The sequence below is a fragment of the Pezoporus wallicus genome, unplaced genomic scaffold (genome assembly GCF_028554395.1).
Source record: "Pezoporus wallicus isolate ANWC-B61680 ecotype Strahan unplaced genomic scaffold, APGP_CSIRO_Pwel_v1 contig_6155, whole genome shotgun sequence".
NCBI lineage: Eukaryota > Metazoa > Chordata > Aves > Psittaciformes > Psittacidae > Pezoporus > Pezoporus wallicus.
The window spans coordinates 758284-785491 of record NW_026637610.1 but is presented as its reverse complement, the minus strand read 5'-3'; the positions used below and the strand labels follow the sequence as shown (position 1 = coordinate 785491).

Genomic DNA, 27208 nt, shown 5'->3' with positions numbered 1-27208 from the left:
AATTATAGCTACAGTAAATTCCTGAATATCCTTTCCCTGAACAGCATTGAACAGTGGGGCAGAGAGTCCCCAGTAGGCTGGAAACATAGCCTTATTTTACCTAACAAGCTTTAGGGTGCTTTACAATATTGCAAAGTGTGAGGTGTCCCTGCCCATGACAGGGGGGTTGGAACTAGATGATCTTAAGGTCCTTCCCAACCCTAACTATTCTATGATTCTATGATTCTATGAAATACAAATTTGAATCTAAGTTTACAGAAAACAGTGACAGCTACAGACTGTAGTATGATTTTTTTTTTTTTCAGCTCTTACAGTGCGCAGGAAACAGCATTGGGAGATCACTGGTTAAAAGCAACTGAGGTGAGATAGGAGTAATTTTCCGTTCACCTCCCTTGAATAAATTAACATTACTTCTTCCTAGTCGTAAGTTATGAAAATAGTGTGTACCCCTCCAGGATGGTGTTCTCTTCACATCAAACTTACCTTCATACAAAACGTTTGAATCTGCAAACACCTTGAAGTTCACTTTGAAAACTGGTCAAAGTTGAACTTCCTGTCTTCACTGGAAAGTCAGTAATCAGCCAGAAAGCTCTAAATGTAGGACCTTAAAATTTCATTACAGACATCTATCTCTCAGTTACATACCAGTGAATCTGGAAGTTCCATAATGAAATTTATATTGGTTCTCAACTGTTCTAAACTATATTTTTCATTTGTGCATTGCATGGCCAAGATTGTAAAGTTCTCAAATCTATTCTTGTAGCTGTCTGGTTTCCCTGGGGCAGATTCCTGGAATCGTCTTGGCTTTTGGCTCTTGCAGGTCACCACTCCACTGATAACTATTATTGTCATTTATACAGTGCCAGAAAGTTACTAAAGTCTCAAAAGAACACCAATCCACACACTTGAATACCAACATTACAGACTATTTCCAGATGACTGAAACAGTTGTGCTAAGATCATGAGTTTTCATGAAGGGTTCCCACTGTAACATCAGATACTTCAGTAGTATCAGCAGTACTTAACGACTTCACTGGCACCTGTATTTTATTAACTTCTTTTAATGTCCCATAACAGAATCAGCTCAAGAACCATCTTCACTGTAGTATGGAGCAACACCAGACAGCAAAACATTTAGTAAATGGGTAGTTGCAATGGCATCTTGTTAATATAAAACAACCCAAAAAAACCCAACAGTCTGGTTACCTTTGAGTAATCTTATATGCACAAACACTTGCCTTCCCCAGAACAGGATCTCCCTAGACAAAGGTTGTTCATTTTGTCCTGTTTATGGTAAACAAATCAGGAAAGGGGGTGGGGGGTGGGGTGGAGGGGTAGAGAAGTCACTCACTCCTCGTCTTCTGTTCTCTTTACTCTGAAGGCTCACACACAATATATAGAGGTAGATTACTTCTACAAACAGAAACATCACCCCTAAGATACTAATTTTCCCTTCATAGTTTCATGTTCACCTCAACTGCGCTGACAAATGTGCCTGTTAGCAAATTCAGACTGTAGGGCTAAGAAACAGATGATGCTAGTTTTAAATCATAAGGCTTAGAAAAAGACACTTCAAGGTAACAGGGGCATTTGCTACTTTTCATACAGAGGTGTAAGAACTTCAACCCCTAAATGACAGCATCTTCATTCACCTACCCTTAACATTGCAGCTGTGGCCCAATCATACAGGCAGCGTGTTTTATGTTCCTTTTAAAAAGCTACAAAAACAGCGATGGTAGCTTAATGGTTGAGAGATACAAAATCCACCATCCAAAAGCACAGATGCTGATGAAATAAAACTTCTCAGTCAACTGTGATAGGCTAAAATTTCATCTGCCTTCTCATATACCAGAGTTACCCTTGAGAAGTTTTCAGTCATCTTCTCAATAACAAAGGATTGCATCTAACAAAAGACAAATATCCAATTGGGCATCCTTCTTATGAGGTATATGGTGAAACTTACAAATAACATTTTTAGAACTGATTTAGAATTGTGGCAATGCAACTTCATTGTTGGTCCAGAGAATCAGGAACTTTACCTACATTAAATGTGGTGGCCTACTGACCATGGCAAATGTTTTATACTTTGCCTTACACAGGTATTTATCCTGAATTCAGTTTAGAGAGTATGCAATACGTAACTCAGCCATCAGCTGCATGTTCATTTGGATCCTTTATTTTGCTTTCTTCTCTAAATTCCATGCACTTAAACCCTTACCAATTTACAACTTTTTTTTGTTTAGTCATTCCATTACTTGTAGACAAATTAAAAATTAGTCTGATGACTTAGACAGAAAAACTTTACAGTTTTTACCTGCATGTACCACAGAGAATATCTCTGGTCAAAGTTTATAATCAAAGACCTCTTGTCAGAGATGCATGCCAGCTTCTTAAAGAAAAATCAATACGATCTGAGAGGGAGCATCTTGAGGGTTAGATTTCTGATTTAACAAAGCATCCTTACTCAAGGACTTAGGTCTGTTTGAAGCTTGCAGATCTTAAATCACACTTCAAATTTAAGAGTGACCTTATTTTTTTTTCCCAAATACAAATCCATAAAAAACATTTCTGCATTCATAACCCAGGAAAACACTGTCACAAGAGTTGATACCTTCCAGATTTCCCGTTTTGTTATATCCAGATCCGGCTGAATTATGTAGTCTTTTCATACAACACAGAATTATTTTAAAAAAGATCACAGAATTAAAATATTTACCTGCACTAACAGAATTAGTGCAACTTACAGGTCATTTGTTAATACTGAAATAACCAGTGCATTCTTTACAGGGGTTTGAGTGCTTCCTTGTCCATTATCTTACTTTCCAAAGGCATCTGCAGAAAGACCTTTTCTCTCTAGAACACCAATCTGATAGTGCTGAGAAAGTATAAAAAGGATCAAAATTAGGTAACATCTATTGAAGCCTTAGTGTTTAAATTCCCTTCCACTGGAGCTGTCGGAAAAGCAATTTTTATTGAGCTATGGAATCCAATAAAACTCTAACACTGCAAAGGCTCTGGGACTGCCTTAAGTAATAATGTATGTATGACTAGGAAGTCAGGGTTTACGACATATAGGCTAAGGGTTTTTTTTTTTTTTTAATGTCATCTTTAACTTATCTTTTCTTCAGGTAAGAACTTCATAGAAAGATTGCAATCTAATTAGAAATCAAAGTCTTGTCTGACTGTCAACAGCAATAAGGCACTCAAATATATTTGAAGATCTGGAACAAATTGACATGGGAGTACAAAAACAACTCCCTTCCACTGAGATTTAAATTCTTGCATATCAAGATCACTTTTGAAAAGATGGCTGAAGTTCTGAACCATTTACATTTGATGTATTCTATAAATGAAACAAAATACGTTATTGTTAACTGTTGGCTTAAAACCCCAACTATTTCATCTCCTCTCACCAAATAAAAAGCTACATATTGGTTTTGAATACTCCTTTTATAGATGGTCTAATTGATGGAGATAAATAAATAGCTTACAAATTGTCATGTCATACTATGACTGATGAGGCACAAGAACACACCCATGCTTTGCGGCAAGAAGGCTGTAATTGGGCTTTTTCCTGCTGATCCTAAAATACTTTTGCTGTAAATATTATGTAATCTAATTTTATAGTGATGAATCCTCCCCTAAAAAGAGGTTCAACTTCAGCTGCCATGCATAGCAAACAGTACTAAAAAAAAATGTGGTAGGAATTTATCAAGAAGGCAAAAGAGTTCATCTTACTTTCTCAGCATCATTTTCTAGAATAAAAAAAAAATGTTATTGGCAGCTTTCTGAGCAGCAATTCCCAATATATTTTTTTTAATCTTCTCTTCTATGACACCTTACTAAGTACTGGGAAGCATGAAACAGTGAACTGTCTTCTACTGAACTGCTATTCAAGTTCAGAGATGATCAGCTCAGAAGAAAAAAAAACACCTTCTCTTAAAGAAAGGCACAGCCTGCAACACCATTCCTACTCTCCTGCTCTGTCCTTGACCAAGGCCAGGTTGGACAGAGTCTTGGCTGACATGGTCTAGTGTGAGACATCCCTGCCCATGGCAGGGGGGTTGGAACTAAATGATCCTAAAGTCCTTTCCAATGCTAACCATTCTATGATTCTATGATTTTATGATCTGTTAACTGGGCTCTGGTGGCTACAACTTCTGCAGTTGCCTTCTAAAGACATCTCACCACAGTGCATCTTCATCGCCGTATTTTAGGTCATGAACATTCTATGCTGACTCCAAATTGCTCCTTTTTTCCAAGATACACAACAAAGAAAGCCCCAGGTTATGGAATAAAAGTGAAGAGACAAAGGAATGACTATCAAATGTTCATGGCCTTGAGATATGGGCTTCCACACTCCAGATTCGGAAGTGAGGTACTTCAACAAAAAGCTACATTAAGTATAGCTGACACTTTGAAGAAGTGTCTGTGGAAAGTACGAAGACTCCTCTCTCAAAACCTAGCATGGGTAAGTGAGCCTTACGGGCAGTAGCAAATAGGGATCCATAGCAAGAAAGGAAATAATCAAAACAATGCTGGCCTCCGTAGCAGCAAAGGGGAGATACGCAGAGTGCCTGTTGTATGCCTGCCACTGAACTAAAAGTGGAAAAACACATTCCCAAGCCTTTACATATGACCAGTATATTCACAGCAGTGTTGTTATACAGTCTTTTCTCAGTATATGAGTATTTGCCTCAGCTTCTGTAAACGGCATTTTATGAAAATACTGAGCTGAACAGGATCACATATCCACGCAGATGCTGCTTTTGCTCACTTCTGGGTCATCCAGGGATTGCCTAACAGTATTCCTGTATTGGCAACTCTGAACCCTCAGTAGAAAAAAGACACAACTTAAAATCTTCAGAAGTAATTCATGACCTTCAGTCATCATTTTGTTCTGCTTTTAGTCTTACCACCCACTCCCAAGCATGAGTTTAGCTTTTTCAGACAAATGATCCACCAAGGACACCAAAGACTGTGACAAGGGAAGGTAAGTCACGGGACAGTGCTTGTGTTTCATACCCTTGATTCCATTCTACTTGAATTTTTTCAGTATCGTGCAGAACAAAAAGCAATTTCAGATACTATAGTTCAGTAGGGAATAATGGGAAGCTGCAGCAGCAATAGGAAATTTGAGATATTAATTCTGATCTTAGCAAACTGTCTTAAAACAGAGTTTGGACTTCTGGACAAATATGCAGGTGAGCTGCTTTCAGAGCCTTTAGCTTGGTGATTACTGAATACATCTTAACAAAACAGGAATGCCAGAGGCAAACACTATCTCTTCACTGAGCTAACTGGGAGGTGATAAACTCAAGCTATTAACACAATGTTTGAGCTTGTGCTAATTACGTTGCTCCAAACTAAGCCAGTTACAACAGGAGACCCAAAGAAGTGCTGTTTGAAGTTACATTTTCAGCTCAAGACACTGTCTAAAACTAACAGTAAACAAAAGACTCCAATGCCTCTTTCTTTTCCAGGATAGGGGAGAACCAGATTCAGACATTTTTCCAGCCTGACACAAGTTCAATTATTTAAATGATGTGTGGCAATTCCAGCACAAAGAAGAATTGACTTGCAATAGCTAAATTCTGACTTTGCTTAGCATGAAGATATGGTCAAGTACCTTCTAGGAATTAAATAAAGCACATATCAAACTTGCATTTCCTACTCCTCAAATGCATGTTCAAGTTACTGACTACTCTGAGGCACACCTATCCCTGTCTCATTTTTATTTATGAGGAATATTGGAAATAGGAGTCCACTATATTTCCAAAATAAATCTAGAAAGTTAGCATTTATTAACAACTGTATTCTAGCCAGGTGGAATTTCTAGGAACTCTGCAGTCTTAAATCAGAAGACCTGGGGGAACTGGGATGGGAGCAGAGTCATTACTTATACACGCTGGAGAGTGTGGGTTTTTTTATTGGAATAACCAAGGATTCTTCAGTAAATGTCCAAGAGGAGAGTGTAACAAGGTACAACACAGCAGCCTCATGGCTACACCATCACTGGCGTCATCTCAGTTTAAGTTCAAGCAGACTTCAGGGAATTAATTTTTTTCCCCAACAACCACCTCTCCCCCCACCCCAAACAAAGCCATTTCCCACTTAACTTCAGTGTCAGAGTTGACTTTCAGAAATCAGTGGGCACTCTAGCATCTTTAATCCAAAGTGAACTGGAAGCATATACCAGCTTCTTTGATCACCACTCCAAAAATGGTTTAACATCACAAGATTTACACTGACATGTCTTATACTGGAAAGGAAAGCAGCAGCAGACAGTTAATCACAGGAAAAAGCAGCAACATATAAAACAAAAATGATGCTTTAAATAGCAAAACAATCTTTAACACACACTTTTCCAAAACAAGAAATGTTTTCTTTAAAACACACTTTATGCATCATGATAGATCAAGTGAAAGCTACATCTTTTTAGCATACTATAGTCAAAAGCCACCCTCTCATATATTTGTAACCACAAATGTTATTTTCTGGATATACCAATTCTGGCAATGTTATTTGAATTACAGCTACAATACAGCTGAAGTTCCAGTACTTATAGGTTGGGGAAAAGATCTGAGGAAAGACATGATTTCTTCTTCTTTCCATGTATTTTTAAGAGTCACCATTAGAGTCACCTACCTTCTCAGAGCAATACTACACAGATCAGGATTTGAACTAATTCAACAGTATCATGCATTTGCTCAGCACCAGATAAGTGTCCAAGAAGAAGATATCAATGCAGCAAATAAGCATCAACCAGACTACCTTGGAAAAGGGAGTTAATGCAATTTCCATCCAAGATGTTAAGGTTGCTGAATTTTAAGGCATGAACAGATTAGACTTGCAATTACCCCTGTTATTTCCATGAGGCAATGAACCATTTGTGACTTCTTGACATTAAATCCCTTTCAAGCCACCAATCTTTGGATTTATTTTACAACAAGTTGCAGATAGTCATCTCCAAAACATAACCTGGACTCATGCTAAGCATTTTACCCTGTCTTGCATGATGTTCTTGTCTCTAAATTGGAGACACATGGATTTGACAAATGGACCACTCAGAGGATAAGGAACTGGCCAGATGGTCACACTCAAAGACCTATGGTCAACATCTCAATGTCCAAGTGGAGGTCAGTGATAAGTGGCACTCCTCAAGGGTCAGTATTGGGACCTGCACTGTTCAACATCCTTGTGGGCATCACTGACATTGGGACCGAGTGTGTGCTCAGCAACTTTGCCAACACCACCAAGCTATGCGGTGCCATCTGCATGCTGGAGGGAAGTACACTACATGCTGAGAACAAGTAGTTACTACTTAGAGCAATAAGTCACTAATATCCTTGAAATACAGATCAGAAATCGAGTCTACTCTCTATTCCATTACCACTCGTAGCCAAGAGGAAAATCATATTACATCCTGTTTCCTTTCACCCTATGTCCTTTCATTTCTCCCTTCTTTGATGCAAAGCTGTGCAGATTTAACTCACAAGTTTAACTCACATTTCTGTCTGGCTAAGATTGCTTCAGCAGAACTCTTCAGAATGTTATTTTTTCTCAAGTCTTTGTCTGGACACAAAACATGCCTTCCCTGTACTTCTCAGGCCAAAAACTCTGAAAACAGCCTACTGATTAGGAAGTTGTGAATTCTGTGACATGGACTGACAAGTGATCTCTTTTTCTCTTTTCTTATATATACCCTATCACCAAGAGCATCATGACTACAGGCAGGTCTTACTCCTGCCATACTTTGGAACAAAAGACTACTTTCACCCAAGGAAAACTGACTTTGGTATAAACTCCAAAAAGTACCCAAGTGCTTCAGTGTTTCTAAAGGCAGTCAGCGATATCAGTGGGTCATTAGCACTTACAGTTTTGGTCTAAAGATTCACTATAACTAGTTCTTGCTGTTTGCTAATGGAGACATAGCCAAAGATGAGTTTTCTCTATTTCTTATTGGTCCAGGACTCCCTGTATCAGAATACAAGTTTCCTTTACTTATATAGGCTCAAATTTAAAGAATTAACTGACTTAGTCTGAGACAGTCCTAACAAATGTAAACTAGAACAAATAAATACACAGAGGCTAAAACGCACCTCACTTACAGAATATTATTTGGTTAGACCTAGCAGTATTTCCACAGAAAAACTAAGCTCAGAGATGTTTCATGTCATTGAAAGAACACATATGGAAACCTTAGATAACCTGAGTTACAAAACAAAGTAAGAAAATGGTTTGTCTCTATAGTTTGCTGGCACAATGGACATTCAATACAATTTAACATTCACTTAAACATAGTCAGTAGTGCCTATTGCTGCTTCATTATTAGTTTAACATTGACTAATTAAATAACATTTAAAATGCAAGTATAGTATAAGATGGTGGTTGCTATTCATTTCGTGCAGGTCAACTACACAAGTTCAGCTTCTAGATCACACTGGAGTATTACATGAGTAGCAATTACTGTTGGATCACACATCCTCTGGCACAGCACTTCAATTACATTTAATTACTTGGTAGTTGCATACCAATGAGTCGAAGCAGGAGTTAAAATGAGGAAAATATATTTCCATATGTACTTTCAAATCTTCCAGTTTTTCTGTACTACAAATGCAGGATTCAGGCTTTTGCAGCACTTACTGAAACATTTACACTTATTTTCATTTAGGTATCTGTAGTCCCATGCCCTAAAATACCCTTAATTCAGACTCTAAAGTCAACAAATTCATCATTTAACATGATCCATAACTGGGAAAAAAAAAACAATCCCCACAACCAAATAAAAATCCCTAGGTATTAAAGACATGTCAAATTTTGTACAGAAAAAATTAAACAAGAACCAACACCCAGAATCTGCAGTGAAATGAAATGAAACAAAAGCAGGCATACCATACCCAAACTTCTAAACAGTCAGGGTGATTCACAATGAGAAAAGCATCTCAGAGAAGTGAGGGATTCTCTATCCAGTCTGAGTTTCCTGACACAAACATAAATACTGAGAGCCTTCAGATTTCATTATTTTGCCAAAGTAATTTTACTAGACTTGGGAGATTGCTGAGTACAAGTTATAGGCCTACGATATTCAGAAACTAACATTAAGTGATCAGATGTTCCCAGTTTTATACCACCTAAAAATTCTAGGGTCTTCAACTCCATGAAGACATGTCCATACCAGGATCTGTTCACATCACTGCAAAGTAGCAGCAATAAGTACAGTACAAACAAATGTGTATACTGAGAAGCACAGAGCCGAATTCTGAGAAGAGAAATAACTCAAATTTTTGCTCAAACAAGCAATCATGGATGTACAAAATCAACAGGAATCTCTCTACTAACTGCTTTTGATTGTGCATTAGATCCAAAGTGCCCGTTATCATATAACAGCCATTTTTAATTTCTAACAAGGGGATTTTTCAGCTATCACCCCTAAATGAATATTAAATAACAGGGACCTAAACTGATTTTCCTATTCAACAGCAGAAAAAAAAACAAAGAATATTAAATTCAGAGATTTTTTTGCTCTTTTTGAACAGAAGTATAGTCATGTAACTCAAAGAAAAATAAATTGTGCCTCACACCAGAACATTTGCTTAATAACATGGTGAATATCAGCGTAAGATTTCTGCTGCAATATTAAACCTGAGAAAATAAACCATAAATCTCTAAGCATTATTACTCTGATAAAACTATACACATTGAAAAATCTAAAAGCAAAGCTGGCTCACCATATGGTAGCTCCGCTAATATATATGGCCTCATTGTGCAGCCAGCCACCTTCCACTTAGTAGTGGATAATCTTAACATTCAAGGAAGATAGAACACCTGTGAGACTGAAGTTTGCATTGACAGTCTGGAAAGAGCATTTGAATCACACTAACCAGATCTACTACAAGGAAGTCTCACTACCACTGAAACTACCATTTTGAAAAATGGCTACAAGCATGTAATTTTTCAAACCAGTATTTTGATAAATTACTTCTGCTGAGAACGTTGCAGCTGCTCTCCAGCAATAAGCTCTTCTGCATTTTGCCTCCCGAGGAAGTAAACTACAGCAAAGGATATGGTTTATTTTATGAAAATGCCTATTGTTCTGCATGTAGGATTTGCCTGAATTTTCCAGATAAATAAGGCTTGAATGTTAGATCTGGTAAGCCAGTAAATTTCAGTTTATAAAACTGGGCTATTATGCTGTCTTGTAGGTAAAAAAAAAAAAAGAATAGATTTCTCAATGATCAAAGTTGTTATTAGTCTCCAGTTATCTCTGAAAAATAGATCCAACTCTCAAGCATGTTCACTTTTGCAGTGGCTGCTGAGCAGGGATCTTAGCAAAGCAGTGATCCAAACAGGGTCAAGCATGAAGTAATTGATTTGCAATCTTGTTTTCTAACAGCACAGTTTGCTAACTATATTCTACCAAGTCTATAAAGTGCAAAACTATAAATTTGACATTTTAATGTGACAAAAGCCATTAATACACATATCTGTATGTTGTTAGACACCTGAGTAATAAAGTGGCTTCATAGACCAGCAAATATTGAAGCCAGGTAGTATTCCTATGATCATCTAATGTATCATCTAGCAATTCTTGTACCCATGAAAGCACATTACACTTCGTATTCACCTCATTTAGTCAAGCTAGTTTTAAGATTCTAATTTTAACCTGCTAGATTAACACTAAACCTGAGGATGCATTTCATCATTTTTTAAACAGTGGAGTCCTGGAAATCATCTCACCAAGAGCCTAAGTTTACTAATACACAGATACAAAAATTTCTTGATATTATTTTCCCCATACACTAAGCATAAGGACACATAATCCAAGCCAATTCCTTAGAAACACTCTGCTGCAGTTCAATATTTGCTTCACTATGCTCACAACCCTAGGAGGAAAAATTTGATCCTCTTGTGGTGTGCACAAGATGCTCTTTACTCTTCAGCAAAGTAATGAAACAGGCACCTAACTTCAAGGATGTGATTACATCCACCCTATTTTAAAGTACGTTTTCAGTACCACTGGTTTGAGTGGAACTTACACAGCACTGAAAAGCATGTGCAAGCACTTTCCAAGGCCAAATCAAAGCCTCTGTTTGAAGAAGGATAACCCCTTGTCACTGTGACCTTACAAATATGCCCTCATTTACAGAGCATAAAATTAAGCAGCATGACCATGTGGAAGAAAAAACACAAGAAAAAGCAACTTGTAAGTGTCTTTATGTTACTGTACTAGCACAGAAGCATACCCAAAAATTAGTGACAACCAGAGTGACTACAGGAATTATTTACAGTTTAAAAAATGTTAGCATTTAGTATTTCATAAGCATATGCATTCTCAGAATGGAATAAGGCATTCTCTGTGAGTGAGGTGTTGCTCTGAAAGAGCAGCGTATTGGCAGTACCCTAGAGAAAATTGCATACCTTACATCAGGCATGCTGCAGCAGAAAACACAGCATCCAGCTTTCACCTGTCACTGCAAACAACTTTGTGACCATCTTGCTTGAAGAAGCTGGGCAATCACAACCTAAGGAGCTGGTTTTCTTGGGTTTATCTGATTTATCCCAATTCACTTTTTTAATTAACTGCTTTCACTTAAATTTTATTCCAAGAATTGCCTTTTTAAGGTTTGGTTTTTTTTATAGTATGTACTTTTTCTGTTGATAAATGGAAGTACTGCACTTACATAGTGGATTTCTCAAAATTGTGAAGAAGTTACCCATTTTATGCCTCCGAAAAATGCTGTTACTGGGAATTATTTTTAAAAATGATGATGGCATCTGGTTCATCACTTCACTGAGAGGTGGAGCTTTTTTTTATGAAGATGAATCCTCTGCACAGTGAGCCTATTAATGATAGCACACAGGTAGGATGCTGTCTATGAGATCAAGCACAGAACACTCAACCCCTGTTGAATGAGTTATGTCAAGATTATCTTGCTGTAATAGTTCCAAGTATTAAAATTGATTTATCAAACTATCTGTATCTTTTACAAACAATGGAAAAAGGAGAATCTAGAACTTGTGCAAAAACTGTGCTTCAATCTTCAACTCAGCAAGAACGAAAATATTGCTCCAAAGATCATTCAAAACAATAACAGTAATATTTTGGCACTGGTCCTCAATACCTTCTCAAAAAAAAAAAACAAAACACAAACACAAAACCCCAAAACAAACAAAAAACCCCAAACAGAAATTATGTCAAAATTCTATAAAGTGCTTCAGTTCATCCTGCCTCAAATGTACCACAAGTTCATAAATTATAATGGAAGACAGCTGAAGGAAACTAAATGACCCACACTTACTGCCAGCAGCAGAGCGTCCTGAATTTTGCTGAAATAGGACGTGAGACACTACAATGCTCATGTGCCTGACAAGCCACAACTCAAAGAGGATACACAAAGTCATTTCTCACAATAAAGCTGGATCTGGCAATCCATTTATAACTTCCACTGATTTAAAAGAATGTTCTTTCAAGCAAGTATCAATGGTTCTAAATTCCCAGTTTTTACATCAAGGTTCTCATTAACATTTTGGTTTATTCTTGGAATTCCAGACTGCTGAAGTGATGGAATTACTTCAGATACTCAGCTTTATTAAAACTTTGTCTTTTAATTTACATTCTTGTGTAGCAGCTTACATTCCTGTTTGCAGTCTTACAGATAAATGTCACTAAAATATCACCCAAACAGCTTAAAATGTAGATGGTAACAGAAAATATGAATCTAAAATAACTATTTTTAAAATACGACTGAAGGCAAAGTCATGATTTGAAAAGAAGTTTACTGACAATTTATTACTTGGAATATTGAATCCAAGAGTAGCTTTATGATAAATCCTACATATTTGTTAGAATATTTAGAGAATTTTACATTTATATATATATACACACACATACAACCTTTTCTCATACTAATTGTGTAATTTCTTGCATTTCGTAATGTTAAGCTGTGCGGCATGTTTTCTAATGCTTAAGGTGACATTGGGCAGTTCAGTCCCCACAGATACAAGTGTACTTACTCCTACAGAAACTAGTTTTATTGTTTTTCCCCACAAAGTGTGTAGCCCAAAGAACGTAACAGCTTCAGGATTGTTTAATTTCTTTATTCTTCGAAGTACATAGTGCTGGATACTTTCCCTTCCCTCTGCAACTCTTCAGCATTTACAATAGGTAAAATGGCTCTTATCTATGAAAATACAGCAAAGTAGAAGAAAGCAAACTGACACTGATACTAAAATTATAATAAAAGCAAGCTCTACATTCAACCTCTGTAATCACTCAAAGTGATGAAAACACATGCACCTTGCAGATGAACAGGCCATTGAGGTAAGAAAGTCAGTTCTCTGATCAGAAGCTTTCATTTCCAGTTACTGAAATCTAAGACGTGAAAGCCAAAACCTCAGAGAACTGTGCTGGCTACTGTAAACCATATATACCCTGCTAAAGAGGAAGGCAATAGGGCAGCAGAAATGCTGAAAAGAGGCAAGCAGGAGGTAAGACCTAGTCACAGGGAATCCTATGAACCGAGACTGTAAGAACAGCTTCAGAAAGGACAGCCAGGCTGAAGCATTGATTTTTTCCAGGCCAGGTTGGGCAGACCTTTGAGCAACTGGGTCTAGGGGGTGGTTTAAGCCCTGCCTGTGGCAGGGGGTTGGAACTAGATGATCACTGAGGTCCCTTCCAACCCAAACCATTCCAGGATTCCATGAGAGAAATCCCCTAATTGAAGGCAATGTCATAATAGTCTCAGCAATTTGCTTCAGAAGTTCTTCATGTTATTTTGGGATATGACCTATTTATGTACATGTATGGTACCTTTCACCATCTCTCACAGAAATAACAGAATTTTAAACAGTGTTAATGCAGATCTCTGTTGTTCCCTGTTTGAGAGGTGGGTTTGGCTCCTCGCTGAAGCCACCATCCTTATGAGAAAATAAACTGATGCATGCCTTGAAGTGATGATTTCCTTCCCCAGATAACAGAAATCCAAGTACCCTAATCAAACAAAAAAAAAAAAATCTGTTGACATACCCTACAGGTTCCACTAAACTTTGTTCCTGCTCCAGCACAGATACAATTGTTACCTAATTAAACACTGGATTGATGAGTGACAGGTCAGGGATGAAAACATTCAAAATATTGTTTTAAAGACCACTCAACCTATGCGGCTTCTCAACTGCATCTTTCCAACTGCATGTGTCATCTAGCAAAGATCTTTGTGTAACACTTAGGTGGTTTTAAGTATCCATCAGCTCCTGCTGCTCCCTCTCCACCTGAAAGCCTAATACTAACTCTGACATTGTCATCATTTACATAGTAAACTAACTGCAAATCAGAGCAAAGATTGTGCTTCCAGGTGAGGAATGAGCAGCAGGAACAGAGGAACCGTTTGGGTTTTTTTCATGCAAATACCCCATATTTAAAAAAAAAAAAGTCAAGAAAAACAAACATCACAATTGGTTTAATGAAATGTTTGCGTCAGTTCTGCAGGAGGTATCAAAGCTCCTTTAATACAAGTGCACTTTTACTCTAGTCTTAGAGGGCTTAAACTTTTAGTTTGGATCATACATAAAAAAACAGATTCTGGCTCAGGTTTTCAGAGATTTAAGAGGATTCTAATATCATCTATGGAGGTTTGCTTTCTCCTTCAGCTTAAGTGAAAACAAAATGTGTCTAGTAAATGTTATACAGAAAGCAGTCATCTCCCTCAGGCCTAAACTAAGGAAAATTAGTTACTGTTTGCAAATCAAACTCTGCTGCGGTCTTACTGAGAAATTAATTCTGAAGGTGAGGGAGTCTTCCCGGCCTTTGGAGGGCTTCCTGGCACTGAATACAGACAATGATTATATTGGATATAACCCCAAATCACCTGCAAGCTGTAGCTTAACATATAAGCCCTTCAGAAGAAACTGGGCTTTTATTACCAGCAATAATAAACACGTCACAAATTTACATAAGGCCTTTCATCAGAGAAATTCATGATGCTTTTCAAACTTTAAGTTGAACTTAATGGAGGTGTGCATGTTAAATGTTATTGTTGCCATTTATAAAATAGCTAATCCTAAAATATGAGAATTTTAACTACTTGCTTCATGTGAAACAAGTAATTCTTGTCAAATTGTGTTAAGAAGCCACTTTTGGAGGCAGGGGGCCCTTGACTGAACCAATGTAAGTACAGCTAAAGGCAAGGAAGTTTAAACTTTTTAAAATTTAGGTGGAAAATTACCATGCAAAGGGAGAAAGCAAAACATTAGCCAGATACACAGCTGCAATTTTTTCTTGGTTTCCTAAAGAAAAATACATCTTGGGACACTAGACACTAAAGTACTGGCTTCTGCCATCCATCTACAGTGTAACATCCAGTACCAACAAGGTAAAATTAAGAAGCTCTAGGCACAACAAATGTCGCAAGTTAAATATTGTGGCGAGTACCAAATAATGCAAACATCATTAAAACCAAAGCAACGCTGTTTACACAAAGAACCTGAAATTCTGCTCCAAGAGCATCAAGAGCAGTGAAGCACCTTGGGAGAGTCACGACAGTTCCTTGCACTGATTCCCTCTCTTCTTGACACTGTTGATAAAAGCAGATTATTTCCACTGTTTATTCCCCCAGAAACCTACTTCATCTCTTCAATTGGGAGGCTTTACTTCACTAAAATACAATTCCTTTGCCACGTGAAAGCAATCAAATTCCATCAACCTGACTCCAAATCCCCTTTAAAGACCTTATTAGGTCTTTAAAATCCTCTTATTATTCAGTAGGTTTTTTTCAATTAACTGAGGAAGTGTGTAGGTATAAATCAAGTCACAGGTAATTTCTGGACAACTTAAATCTAATAGCAGCGATAAATTCTGGGCTTGTCTGAAAGAAATGCATTTCCATACGGACAAACAATGGACAAATTGTGCCTGTGATAAAAGCACAATGGGTGCTATAAAAACTGTAAAAACCATAGAAGGGTGTAGCTCTGCTCAGCAGCAATGTACCAAGTTACTTTGCAGCTGTTGCTAAATGACTCTGAAATCCAAGGCAGAGCAGTACCTAAACCATTGAAATATTAACACAGGATCATCCAGCAGAATCAGCGTTCTTCAAAAACGTTGAACTTGCAAAGAGCCAGAGAGGGTGGAGATCACTTATTTCGGATGAGGAACACAGACCCTTAGGATGGAAAACAAAGTACACCGATAGATTTATTTAGTTCATGCAAGAGAAGGCAATGACTTTATTCTCATAATGGGAGTCAGTAAGGTCTGCTGCAACAAGTATATGCAGGCTGGCATGCGCAATTGGGCAAATTCCAACTCTATTTTGTTTACAGTGAGAATAATTATCTACACCCATGAACTGAAGCCTTTAACCAAAATGGTTGTTTTTTTAAAAATTACATGGTCTTCATCAAACAGAAGTTATGGAGTTAGTACTAACTTTCAATAGAAATTGGGGTCAATTCTAGGCTTGGTATCCAAGAAGGGCCAATATATTAGTGGCCAAGAGCATACTTTTATATAACATGTACTTACACAGAGACAATAGGAGAAAACATCATCACATAATGAAAAAATATTGTGCCTGTAAGATTTGGGAATCAACCTGCAGTGAGAGGAAAAAATTTTGTTCTGCTGCTTTTCCAAGAATCAGTCTGCTTTTCTAATCTAATGTAACAGCTTTCTCCAATGCCATTTATTTTAAGTAAAAAGTGATAAATTGCTCAAGCAGCATTCTTTCCATTTTATATAGACTCTTAATTCACAGTTTCTAACTGTAAGACTCAATGATTTTGCTCTGTGGAGACACTGAAAAGATTAACTAAAATACATATTTCAGGTAAAAGCTGTAAAGAAATCTCTTAGCATCTCAGAACAGAGGTTACTTCACCAGTGCATTACTGCCCAGAATGTTTACTTTCCACTTAAGTTACAGCCTAAAAAACTAATATGATCTCAGTGTGGTGATAGTTCAGAATTTTACATATTAAATCCATTTATATTTTTTGTGATTAGCCATCTCGTTTTGGAAAATAACATTCACTGAAAATGTGTTGAATACACAGTACATCTCAACTAGCAAAAGAAACATTCATACTATGACAGAAATTTAAATATATCAATTCAATAAAAAAAATAAGGAACATGTGTACTTAAATAAAAAGGATGCCAAAGCCTGCATAGCCCAAGTGGAACTGGGACATACACTTCAGTAAGAGTGACAGATTTAAACACAACATAAGGCTATCAGACTGTCTCACTGCCTCTCTTCTACCCTTCTTCCAGTATAGCTCATAACCTTCTTTTCCATCATTGTACTGACAGGCAAAATGCTTGTCAGTGTATGGGTGCAGCTACAGTATATTCTTTACGGGTGCAGCTACAGTATATTCTTTACACAGCACAACTTTTGTGTCCTAATCACCCACAAAAATACAGTTATAGCTTACCAGGAACTGCCAAACATCACGTCTTTCTGGGACTCTAAACAGAGCTGGCTATCACATCCAGTCACCTAGTGACTTTTGGGGACTAGTATATTGAACACAATTTTTTTTTTGGACCTGCACAAAGCATATAATTACTCTCACTGAATAGGATGGTAGAATAAAGCAACTCTGATATATTATGCTATAGAACAGTACACATTTATTGGATGAAATTCAATCTTTGCTGTTTTATTCTGCCTTGCAAGTTTTATTCTGACGTGAGTTCACTTAAGGCAATACATATTTATTTGGCATTTGCACTAGTAAGGCTAAGCTCCAGTTAGAAGAAACCTGTTCAAGAGGAAGCACTAAATGAAATTCAGGTATCAACAAGAATATCAATAAGAAAGATGCAAGAAACTTCTTTTTTTTTTTTTTAAGAAACCCACACATCATTACCAGGGTAGTATTTGACAACACATCACATTTTTGACCTTCAGATCTTGCAGAAACGGTCCATGCTATATGCAGCCTCCCACCACCTGCAGTCATTCTGACTAACAAATAAGAATTTTACACAGCTATGAGCTTACGCATTATTTGAAAATCTCATTTTAGAGAAACCTTCCAAATACCATATTATTAAAATCCCTAATTAGGTTCAGAGTAAGGAGACTGAAGAGATAGCACTGCTTCCATAAACCAAGCATTTACCACACTATTCATAGACATTAACAATCTCCTTACTATCAAAGGTAACCAATACCACCAAAATAATTACAGGAGCTGGGGAATTACACAGCCCTTTAAGTGTATGCTATTAACAACTGAGCTTACGCTATCTTTGTCCAACTATTCAAGGTCACTCTGACCTTGTGAAAACATACAGCCCTTTAAGTTTATGCCAATGATGGCTGATTCTTTTCTGTCCCTGCTCAATTATTAAAGGCTGTTATGACTCTGCACAATTCCTGCTAGCCATCAGGCAACACCACCGAGGAAGTAACACACCACAGCTACTCTACGTTGTTCTCTGGCAGTCTTTACTTTCTTGTTAGATGAAGAATAACTAAAGGTTTCAGATGTTAACCCCAAGTAACAGGTTGGGTATAACCGAGACCTGGAACTAAAGCAGTTGGAGCATTTCAGATAATGACTTGCTATATAACCTTGGACAAGTACAGGCTTCTCTTTCCCTCACCTTTAGTTTGGCTGTCCAGTTACCAACTACTTAAAGAATAATATTTTTCTTTAAACAAAGGACCAGAGTTGTGTTACTTGCTAGGGATCCTAAGTGATCAGTAATACACAGTAAATTTTGAATCACAATGATGCACAACACAGTCTACATTTCCTTGCAGGCACCTGAGATAGCAAAACAAACATTCGCATTAATATCAGACAAAACTCCATGTAAAGTTTAGTCAAATACAGCTGAAGTACATTATATTGTAAGCATGTGGAAAGAAAATAGCAGGTAAAAGACAGAATTATAAGAATTTTTGTGCTTAGGAAATTTTTTTCACTTTAAACAAGTTTTGCTTTTAGGACTAGAATGAAAGTATCCTTTCCAAGGACTCCAGCTACCAACATGTCCTCTCCCGCCACTTCTCATTGATTTGTGAATCTTAGATGGACCTTTATTAATTAAATCTCAGTACAACTAATTGAGAATTACTTCATTATCTACCACTTACCATCAATGACATTAGGTTAAGTTACTCAACTGTTGCATTTTCCTACACCAAGCTATTAGAAGATTGCTTCACAACTGTTGAAAGAGTTAAGTTCATTTTAATAATAGCTTAAGATGCCAAAAGGAAAGAGTTCAGGACACAAGATAACTATTAAAAGTAAATGTTCTGTATTTTTAATTTAAAATATAAATTTCTTCCTAGTGCAGTCAGGACTATGTATAATTCCTTGGGCTGTTTAAGAACTGCACAGCAGACAAAGCATTAGAACACATTAAGTGCATTCTCCAAGGAGAAACTAAATGGGTGGCAGTGCATCAGGTAGTAGTCTAGTTTAATGGAACAAAACAGGCAACTTTAGTAATAATGCACTCACAAATTAGTCTGAACATTGAGTATGCCACAGGAAAGGGAAATCTGGTGAAGCACCAGTCTGCTTCCATTTTCAATTTTCACACTGCTCCCATGGCATGTTTGCCGACATTGCAATCCAGACTAATGACTAAGACTGCAAGCATTAAAAAATCCCAAGCACCCAGTAAGTAAATAATTTTTCAATTTCTCAGTCATAGAGACTTGAATAATATTTTTCATAATGACTGGAATTTATTCAATGTGCACTAACCTATAGTGGGTTACAGAAAGACTGTACCAAGTAAGAGCAATGCATATGTACCTTAATTTCACATCTCCACTAATTCAACTGCATAGACCAGAAATGTTGTCTTTCACACCTCAAAGATTTTTGGATTTCAATCACAACTAGTATTCCAGTTACTCTACAAACATCAATATTAGGTAATTGATTATTCAAACTGAGACAAATGCTTCATGCACATTCCTTACCAATGAAATGAAACTTCCAATGGGTAAATACAAAGGGCTTATGCTACTCTTGGCTGCAATTGCATATTAAAAATAGGCAGCCACTCACTGAATAAAATTAAATTTCCCCCATGTAAAAACAATCAGGCAATCCATATGCAGTCCTCAGTTTTGTACACTTACCCCCTGCCATCTAGTGTTCTGCCCCAATAACTACAGTAAAAATGCTAAAATGAGGTCAACCATAAGGGTCTATTTCTGCTGCCTTTAGCTTAGTCAATTCCTTACTTGCAGTTATTCCTGCTCAAATCCCAGAGACACTGTTTACATACATGGGCATTAACCAGCAGAAGGTTAATAGGGAGATAAATCAGTTTCACGGAAAACATTTTCCATTGACTTATTCTTGGACATGGAATCAAGTCCAAACCAATTTTTGAAGATCATTTATTCACATCTTTCTACAAAAGGCTCCCTTACTAGCATTTATATTAGTAAATATTCCTGTGGAAGTTAACTCCAGCAGCTTACATCAATACAACCATTCACTTCTTCTAGAGAATTATTATCTCCTTTCCATTTCTAAAGACTAATAATAATGCCAATGTCCTGGATCACATAATTTGATTGTGTTCTGAATCAAAGCAACAAAAACATTAATTCCAGTATACTGCAATTTTTGACTAACAAGTTAATCCTTAAGCTAGCCTCTGATTAGGTAACCAGAGCCAAAAACAGGCAAGAGAGGAAAGGCAGTCTACTTCATACAACATGTTACAAATGTCATGCTGTTCAAAATGTTACAAATCTACAGTGCCCTCTTAGAAGAAGTCTATTCCCTTCCATAACCTCTGAGGACAAAAGAATTTCAATGGGTTTAAACATTATTACAAGGAGGAGGGAAAAAACCTAAACCACAGCCTTGACAGTAGAATGGTTCGTTCTGCTTAGGATTTACAGGAAAAATCAGCACCTTAAATTCAACTCTCAATTCAGTACGGACTCACCAATTCAGGTTCTCCTCTCTAAACATGATTCCCCTTCAAAGTAATATCCATAAATATCACCAAGAGCACAAAGCCATGCACACACAAACAAGTTCTCTTAATAAACCAACTGGAAGGAGCAAATAAATTTTCTAAACAAAACAAAACACCTGTATGAGTAATGGCATTAACACAGTGTAAATTCTGTGGCAATGCACAGAAACAAACAATGCAAACGAACTGTCAGGCTTCAGATCCACTTCTTAGATTTGACTCTATGCTGATGTATATATTTCATAAAAAAGAAATTACTGAGGCAAAACACTACTTTTCACATAACCTGAACTAAACATAAAAGATAGTAAATGTGCATTTCATTTATCTATATTAACACCATTCTCATATTCAATGCCTCCTTGTATCTTTGCTCCTTCAGTACTTGCATGACAGCAGCTCACAGTGCTAAAGTTACATAAAGCTTCTGCCCAAAGCCGGATGCAGGGCTAAGTTCCTATATCCTCACCTGGTCTTTATAGAATTTTTGATTTGATATCGTGAATCCAGACCTACTCCTCACATGAGGGAATTTCATCTTGAACTGAACATTAGGACTTTTAAGGTCTAAGCTTCCTCTCCTCCTGAGAACTAGCCTCTTAAATGATCAGCTTTCCAAGGTGGATTTTTTCAACTTTCCAAGCTGTGTTCTTCTACAATTTGGGAATAGTGGTACACAGCACAGAGTTGAAGCAAAGTGCTTCCATCAGATGGGCCCAATACAAGTTTAACATGAAGCAGCAGTAGATGTTACAGAACAGTGAAAGAGGGAAACTTGTCTTATCCCTAACCATAGCCCAGCCACACCAGGTGTCCAGGATCTAGACAGCACCTGATAGTGCTACTGTGAACAGAAAAAAAAAGGCCTTACAGCAACTGGAGAGAATCTTTATTCCAAACATCTCATGCACACAGTGATGAGCATAAGAATAGCATGCCAAACATTTAATCAGACATGAAAGGTAGTTTCCCCATAGAATTACAGAATCATTAGGACTGGAAGAAACCTCTGGAGATTATCTAGTCCAACCCTCAATTTCAACTGACCCAAAATTCTCAACAAATTGGTACCTGCTTTTAAAGATTAAGTCTTTTTAAGGAGCAGATCTTCCAGCACTTGACAAAAAAGTAACAAGGCTCAATTTGTTCTGTATGCAGAGATGCGAACATCACACAGCCTGCCACATCTTCCATCCTAATCTGATAACATCTGATATTTAGAAGGCTGGATTTGTCACATGCTATAAGTTTAGTGTAGCCAATTCTTCAGCAAAATCAGTTTTCTCCTCCTACAAAGGTATTAAAGAATAAGTTTTCATATACTCTTCTCACTTTCATTTACAATATGACAGTACCACTAAAGACATTACTTTTGACATTAACAAAAAGTTGCAAATTTTCCTCATTGTACTTCTACACTTTCCTCTTATCTTCACAAAGGCAAAGGCTATTTTTGTAAACATCTGAAACAGTGCTTTAATTCCCAAATGCATTAAGTCTTTCTGAAAGTTGTTTAAAAGGATAAAAGTTCAAGCTCTCTCCTACACATTCCTGCACAGGTGACATCACATACAAAAACACAGTTAAAACCACTATGAACCACTAGAGAGATCAAATCCAGGAATTTGGTCTTGTTCTATAAATTTTGCACAAATACTTAGAGGAAAAGAAGTTTGTTTTTTAACAGAGCAGGCATTATGAATACATAGATATCTTCACATCAAAAGGGGGGATTTAGATTAGATAGGATTAAATTAGATTTAGGAAAAAATTCTTCACTGTGAGGGTAATGAAGCACAAGTATATATTACCCAGAGAAGCTGTGGCTGCTCCATCCTTGGAAGTATTCAAGGCCAGGTTGGATGGGACTTTGAGCAACCTAGTCTAGCACGAGGTATCCCTGCCTGTTGTAGGGAGTTGAAACTAGATGAGCTTTAACATCCCTTCCAAAACAAACCAGTCTGTGATTCTATGAAAATCCACCTGGCCAGATCGACTAACCGTCAGGTAAAGAGACTATGCAAGACTGTATCCTGTAAGTAAAAGGATTCCAAGGATACATATTCTTAATGACCATAACTCATGGATAACTCATATAAGCTAGTCATTGGGAGAACATGTCTATCAGCCTAGGAAAAAAATTACTTGCATGCTTACTTCTCACATGCTTTTTATTTCAGTAAATACTATTTTATACTAAATTAGTAATTTCCATTATGTGCTGGAGAACCTGCAGGGTGACAAATGACCACAGAACATTCTGTAACTGATAGTTAGACCACAGAACATTCTGTAACTGATAGTTACGGTCATCCTCCAGGCATACAAAAGGTAGATGGAATTCTACAGAGACCCTAGTTAAATACTTTTATCCAAACTTTTGATAAAAAGGGTGACTCACCAGCTCTTCCAAATGCTAATTCTGCACCATCTGGATCAAATGAGAAATTTCTCAAGTTGAACCTTACTACAAAGACTGCATTCCATTTTATTTGAACCAAATACTTCATTCTGATGATATGCCAAAAAGAAACATTAGAGGGAAAAATTATATGGGCTTAGACTATGTGATTCATACCTGCTGTGAACAGTTTCCTTACTATAAATATAAGAGGAAGGCAAGAAGCAAATTATTTTAATAGATGTCTAAATTAACAACTACAGTTTTACCCCAGGTTACTACATTAACTAGATACTAGTAGTAAGTGAAGGAATCATTCCAGATACCACTTCAAACTAGTTACTGGCAAAAGCAGCCCTTCATTCCCATGGCAAACAAAGCAGCTCTGTCCAGTGAAGCCAGCAGCAGAAACATCCTTCTGTGACCAACTTCTGCACAGCAGCAGCTACTGTTATAAATACACAATGCCAAGTAAATTCCCAGAAGTATTCTGCATCATTTCACAAGCATGAAATATAGATGGTGTTTGCATTCTCTCATTATACAAGATTCTATAATAAGTGAAGTGACGAGTAAGAGCAGATGACCTAGGTAGATCTCTTTCTTCTAAACCTAAGAATGAATGCTGAATCAGGCACATAGCAGTGGTATAAATAAAGAAATAACACACTTACTGTGCTGATTTTTTATTACTAGTCCAAAAATGAGTCAAAGCCTATAAATTTTTTTAATATCCTTCTTTAAAATAGAAGACATAATGGACTATTAGGAAATGTTCTTCCAGTGCATGCATTGATTACCCATACCACTATGCCTATTAAAATATTCTTCTAAGCACAGAAATGAAGTCATTCCAGTGTTTCCTAAGGGCACACAGTCCATCTTTTCCAGCAGCTTGCTCTCTACAAAGTGACAGACACTTAACAGTGATTGTTGAACAAGGCTTTTTTATTGGTTTTAGAAGGAGTTCTATGTTAACAGAATTTCAAATGTAACATAATTTATTTCTAATAATGTCTCCAATTCAGTGACACTGCTTTAAATGGGAAGGGGAAAAATTACTGGAACTTTATGCAAAATGTAGTGCAACATCCCAATCAAGAGTCTATCTAAGTGAGTGGAAAGAATAACCTCAGTGATCTTCAATGAATTTTGAACCAAACTCAGTTTAAGAATTGCTATAAGAAATGTCATTTTATCATAAAAGCATTTATGAATATTCTGGGAGAGGCAAACAGTGAAATAATTGCTCATTATCACATTCGTTTTGTTAATAAAAAAAAAAGAAAAAGAAAAAAATGGGTATTCATCACAAGAGAACTTCCTGTAGTGGTAGATGAGCAAACCAAGCCCTACAAATGGGGCAGTGCCCAGTGATTTAGGTACTCATCATTCTAGTATATTCTACATTCTAAAATTGATCCCGCAAAAGAGAAAATAATCCTACTCAATTGAGGCTCTTTTTCAATAACTACCTAAGTAAATATATAGTAACATGCACTAGCAAAAAGACACTGACACAACCTGTAGTGGTAGTCAGGGATATTTATCCTGAAATGGAATGGATTTAAAGCCTTTACTTTTAGGGAAAAAGTAAAATCAATCCAAACAAACAAAAACTAAACCAGACAAAAGCAGGGTTATGATCTGATCAACTAACTTGCTCATTTATTGTATAGCTTAAATCAGGAGGGAGAAGAGTCTTTGTAGCAGAACTAGTATCAGAACAAGAGCACTACTTTGATGCCCAAGAGTTAAAAAGAGTGTGTCTTCATAAGCTTTTGAAGCCCAAAATGCAGACTTAGAACAAAATGCAATTACGTGCAGTTACATGGACTGATTAAAAAAATACTTTTACTTGTATAAACTGACACCTTAAACATTTCCTGACTCTCGTGAGTCAGGAAAACTGTTGCATTTAGAGATGATGCATCAGAGATGACCTTCTGACAGAATGAACTGAGTAAATTAACCTTTCAGATTATTTGAAAAATGTAAATCCTACTGAAATTTGGAGCATATACTTGCCTCCTTATTTGGAGAGGAATTTTTTAATTCAGGACATTAATCCCAGAAAAGAAAGAAAAATACATATTTTTGAAAACTTCTAGATAAAATACGTATGCTAAATTTTCCAGCAGCTCTTATGTAAATTGCACAAGCTATACTCTCACCTTATGACCACTCAAACAAGAAATATGTACACACAAGACACTGTTCCCCCTCCACTTCTGATTGAGGGAAGCAGCCAGTATGCGTCCAGAAAAGTACCTGGCCGAAACAGCACCACAGAAGGAAAAGCTTCAACTGGGTGGGAACCCATATGTTCACCCCCTCTCTTCCCCAGTTTTCTGCTAAGCTTCAGAAACCTGCTGACAGGCACAGCAGCTGAGCTAAACAACTAGTCAAGAAACACTGACAAAGTTAACCTCATACAAAGATCTGGTAACAGTATATTCCTATAGACAGCTGTTCAGCAGCTCTTTTTTGCTACATCTCAACAGATGAGATTTGCTCTGTCACCAGATGAGATCTCTAACCACCAACTCTCCTCTTCCCTGCAGGCTCTACCCTCACCCCCAGCTGTAAAATTGTATTCCACAACATAAATGCAGTTGAAAGTCTGAATGGACTGGTAAACAATCCACGATGTCCAATTCAGTGTAACAACCATTACCCAATATAAGGAGCTGAAAAACAAGCTTCAGCAATTAATATTCCTTCTGACCTCCCCCCCCCCCCCAAAAGAAAAAATTAAAGAATCACTTCTGACATACACATTTTGCAAGCAGCTAACAGTGAGAGCCAGATTAAAATACACACTCCTGCACTAAAAAGCATGTAGCCAAGATAAGAAACTAAAGAGTAACATTCTTATAATCTCAGTGAGATGGGACACTTAATCATATTTGTCTTGCACTTCTTGATGCCAGATTAACAACTTCAGGGTGACAAATAATTTCAAAGGCAAACTCATGGCCCTTCCCCCTTTCCCAGTTTGGAGCCACTAAAGATCCTCACTTACACTTTTGCCTTCACCACCTCCTTCAGGCACAGGCTCTTCTCTGCCTAAACAAGGCATTGTTTCTTCTGCTGCTGCTGCTGCTGTTCCTCTGTCCTTCCCAATGTTTCCTCCTTCATTCGCCAGCTTCAACCTCTTCTCCTCAGGTTGAGAATCATCCACGTCTTCCCTTCTCATCTTGCCATCCCTGCCCCGTTGCTTCACCACGTCTTCTGGGCTCCCACAGGAATTTGACATTTTTAAACTGTTATGGACTTTTGCTAAAGATTGATGAAGCTGCCTTTTTGAAAGGGATTTAGCTTCTGAGAGCTCCGATGTGCTCTCGCTCCTCTTAAAAATTTCAGTGGTGTTTCGAAGCCTTTGCAGGAACTGCACATAGCACTTTTGTTTCTCTGCCGCCCTCTCCTGATCACTGGGTAGCACTGTGCCCGAGGACAGCTTCCAGTGCACGGCTACGCGCAAGCTTCTTTCTGTACTCCATCCTCTGCACCTAATAAAAAGTAATAACTTTTCCCATATTGATTGTATGCACAATCCTACTGCTTACGTTACCAAAACCCTTGTATTCCTGTTCTAACTGGTCCAGAGTAATTGCTTTTCCTTAAAGCACAAAATATTTTCCTCACCTTCTTTAAATCCAAATTTACCTCTGCCCGAGGGACACAGTGGGTTTTTTTGGTTATTATACTGTTACTGATGCCAAGAATGATTACCTATTAAAAGGTAAAGATTGCTTTAGTTCCAAATAGCTTCTTTCAAAATTATTTCATTATAGTTTTTTTCTTTTAAAGGGTGTCATTACTTCATG

General features: G+C 37.2%; 1 protein-coding gene across 14 annotated transcripts in view; it reads right to left on the bottom strand.

Moving 5' to 3' along the window:
* Positions 1-26698, bottom strand: part of RBFOX1 (RNA binding fox-1 homolog 1) — a 1274017-nt gene extending 1247319 nt beyond the window's left edge. For 2 of the 14 annotated variants that reach the window (XM_057406608.1, XM_057406616.1), the window contains exon 1: positions 26404-26695. In XM_057406608.1, the coding sequence (XP_057262591.1) occupies positions 26404-26637 (234 nt within the window). In that variant the 5' untranslated portion in view covers positions 26638-26695. Of the gene's footprint in view, positions 1-26403 lie in introns of all 14 variants that reach the window. The other 12 variants (XM_057406601.1, XM_057406600.1, XM_057406604.1 and 9 more) reach the window with 11 other exon arrangements.
* Between the last annotated feature and the right edge of the window lie 510 nt (positions 26699-27208).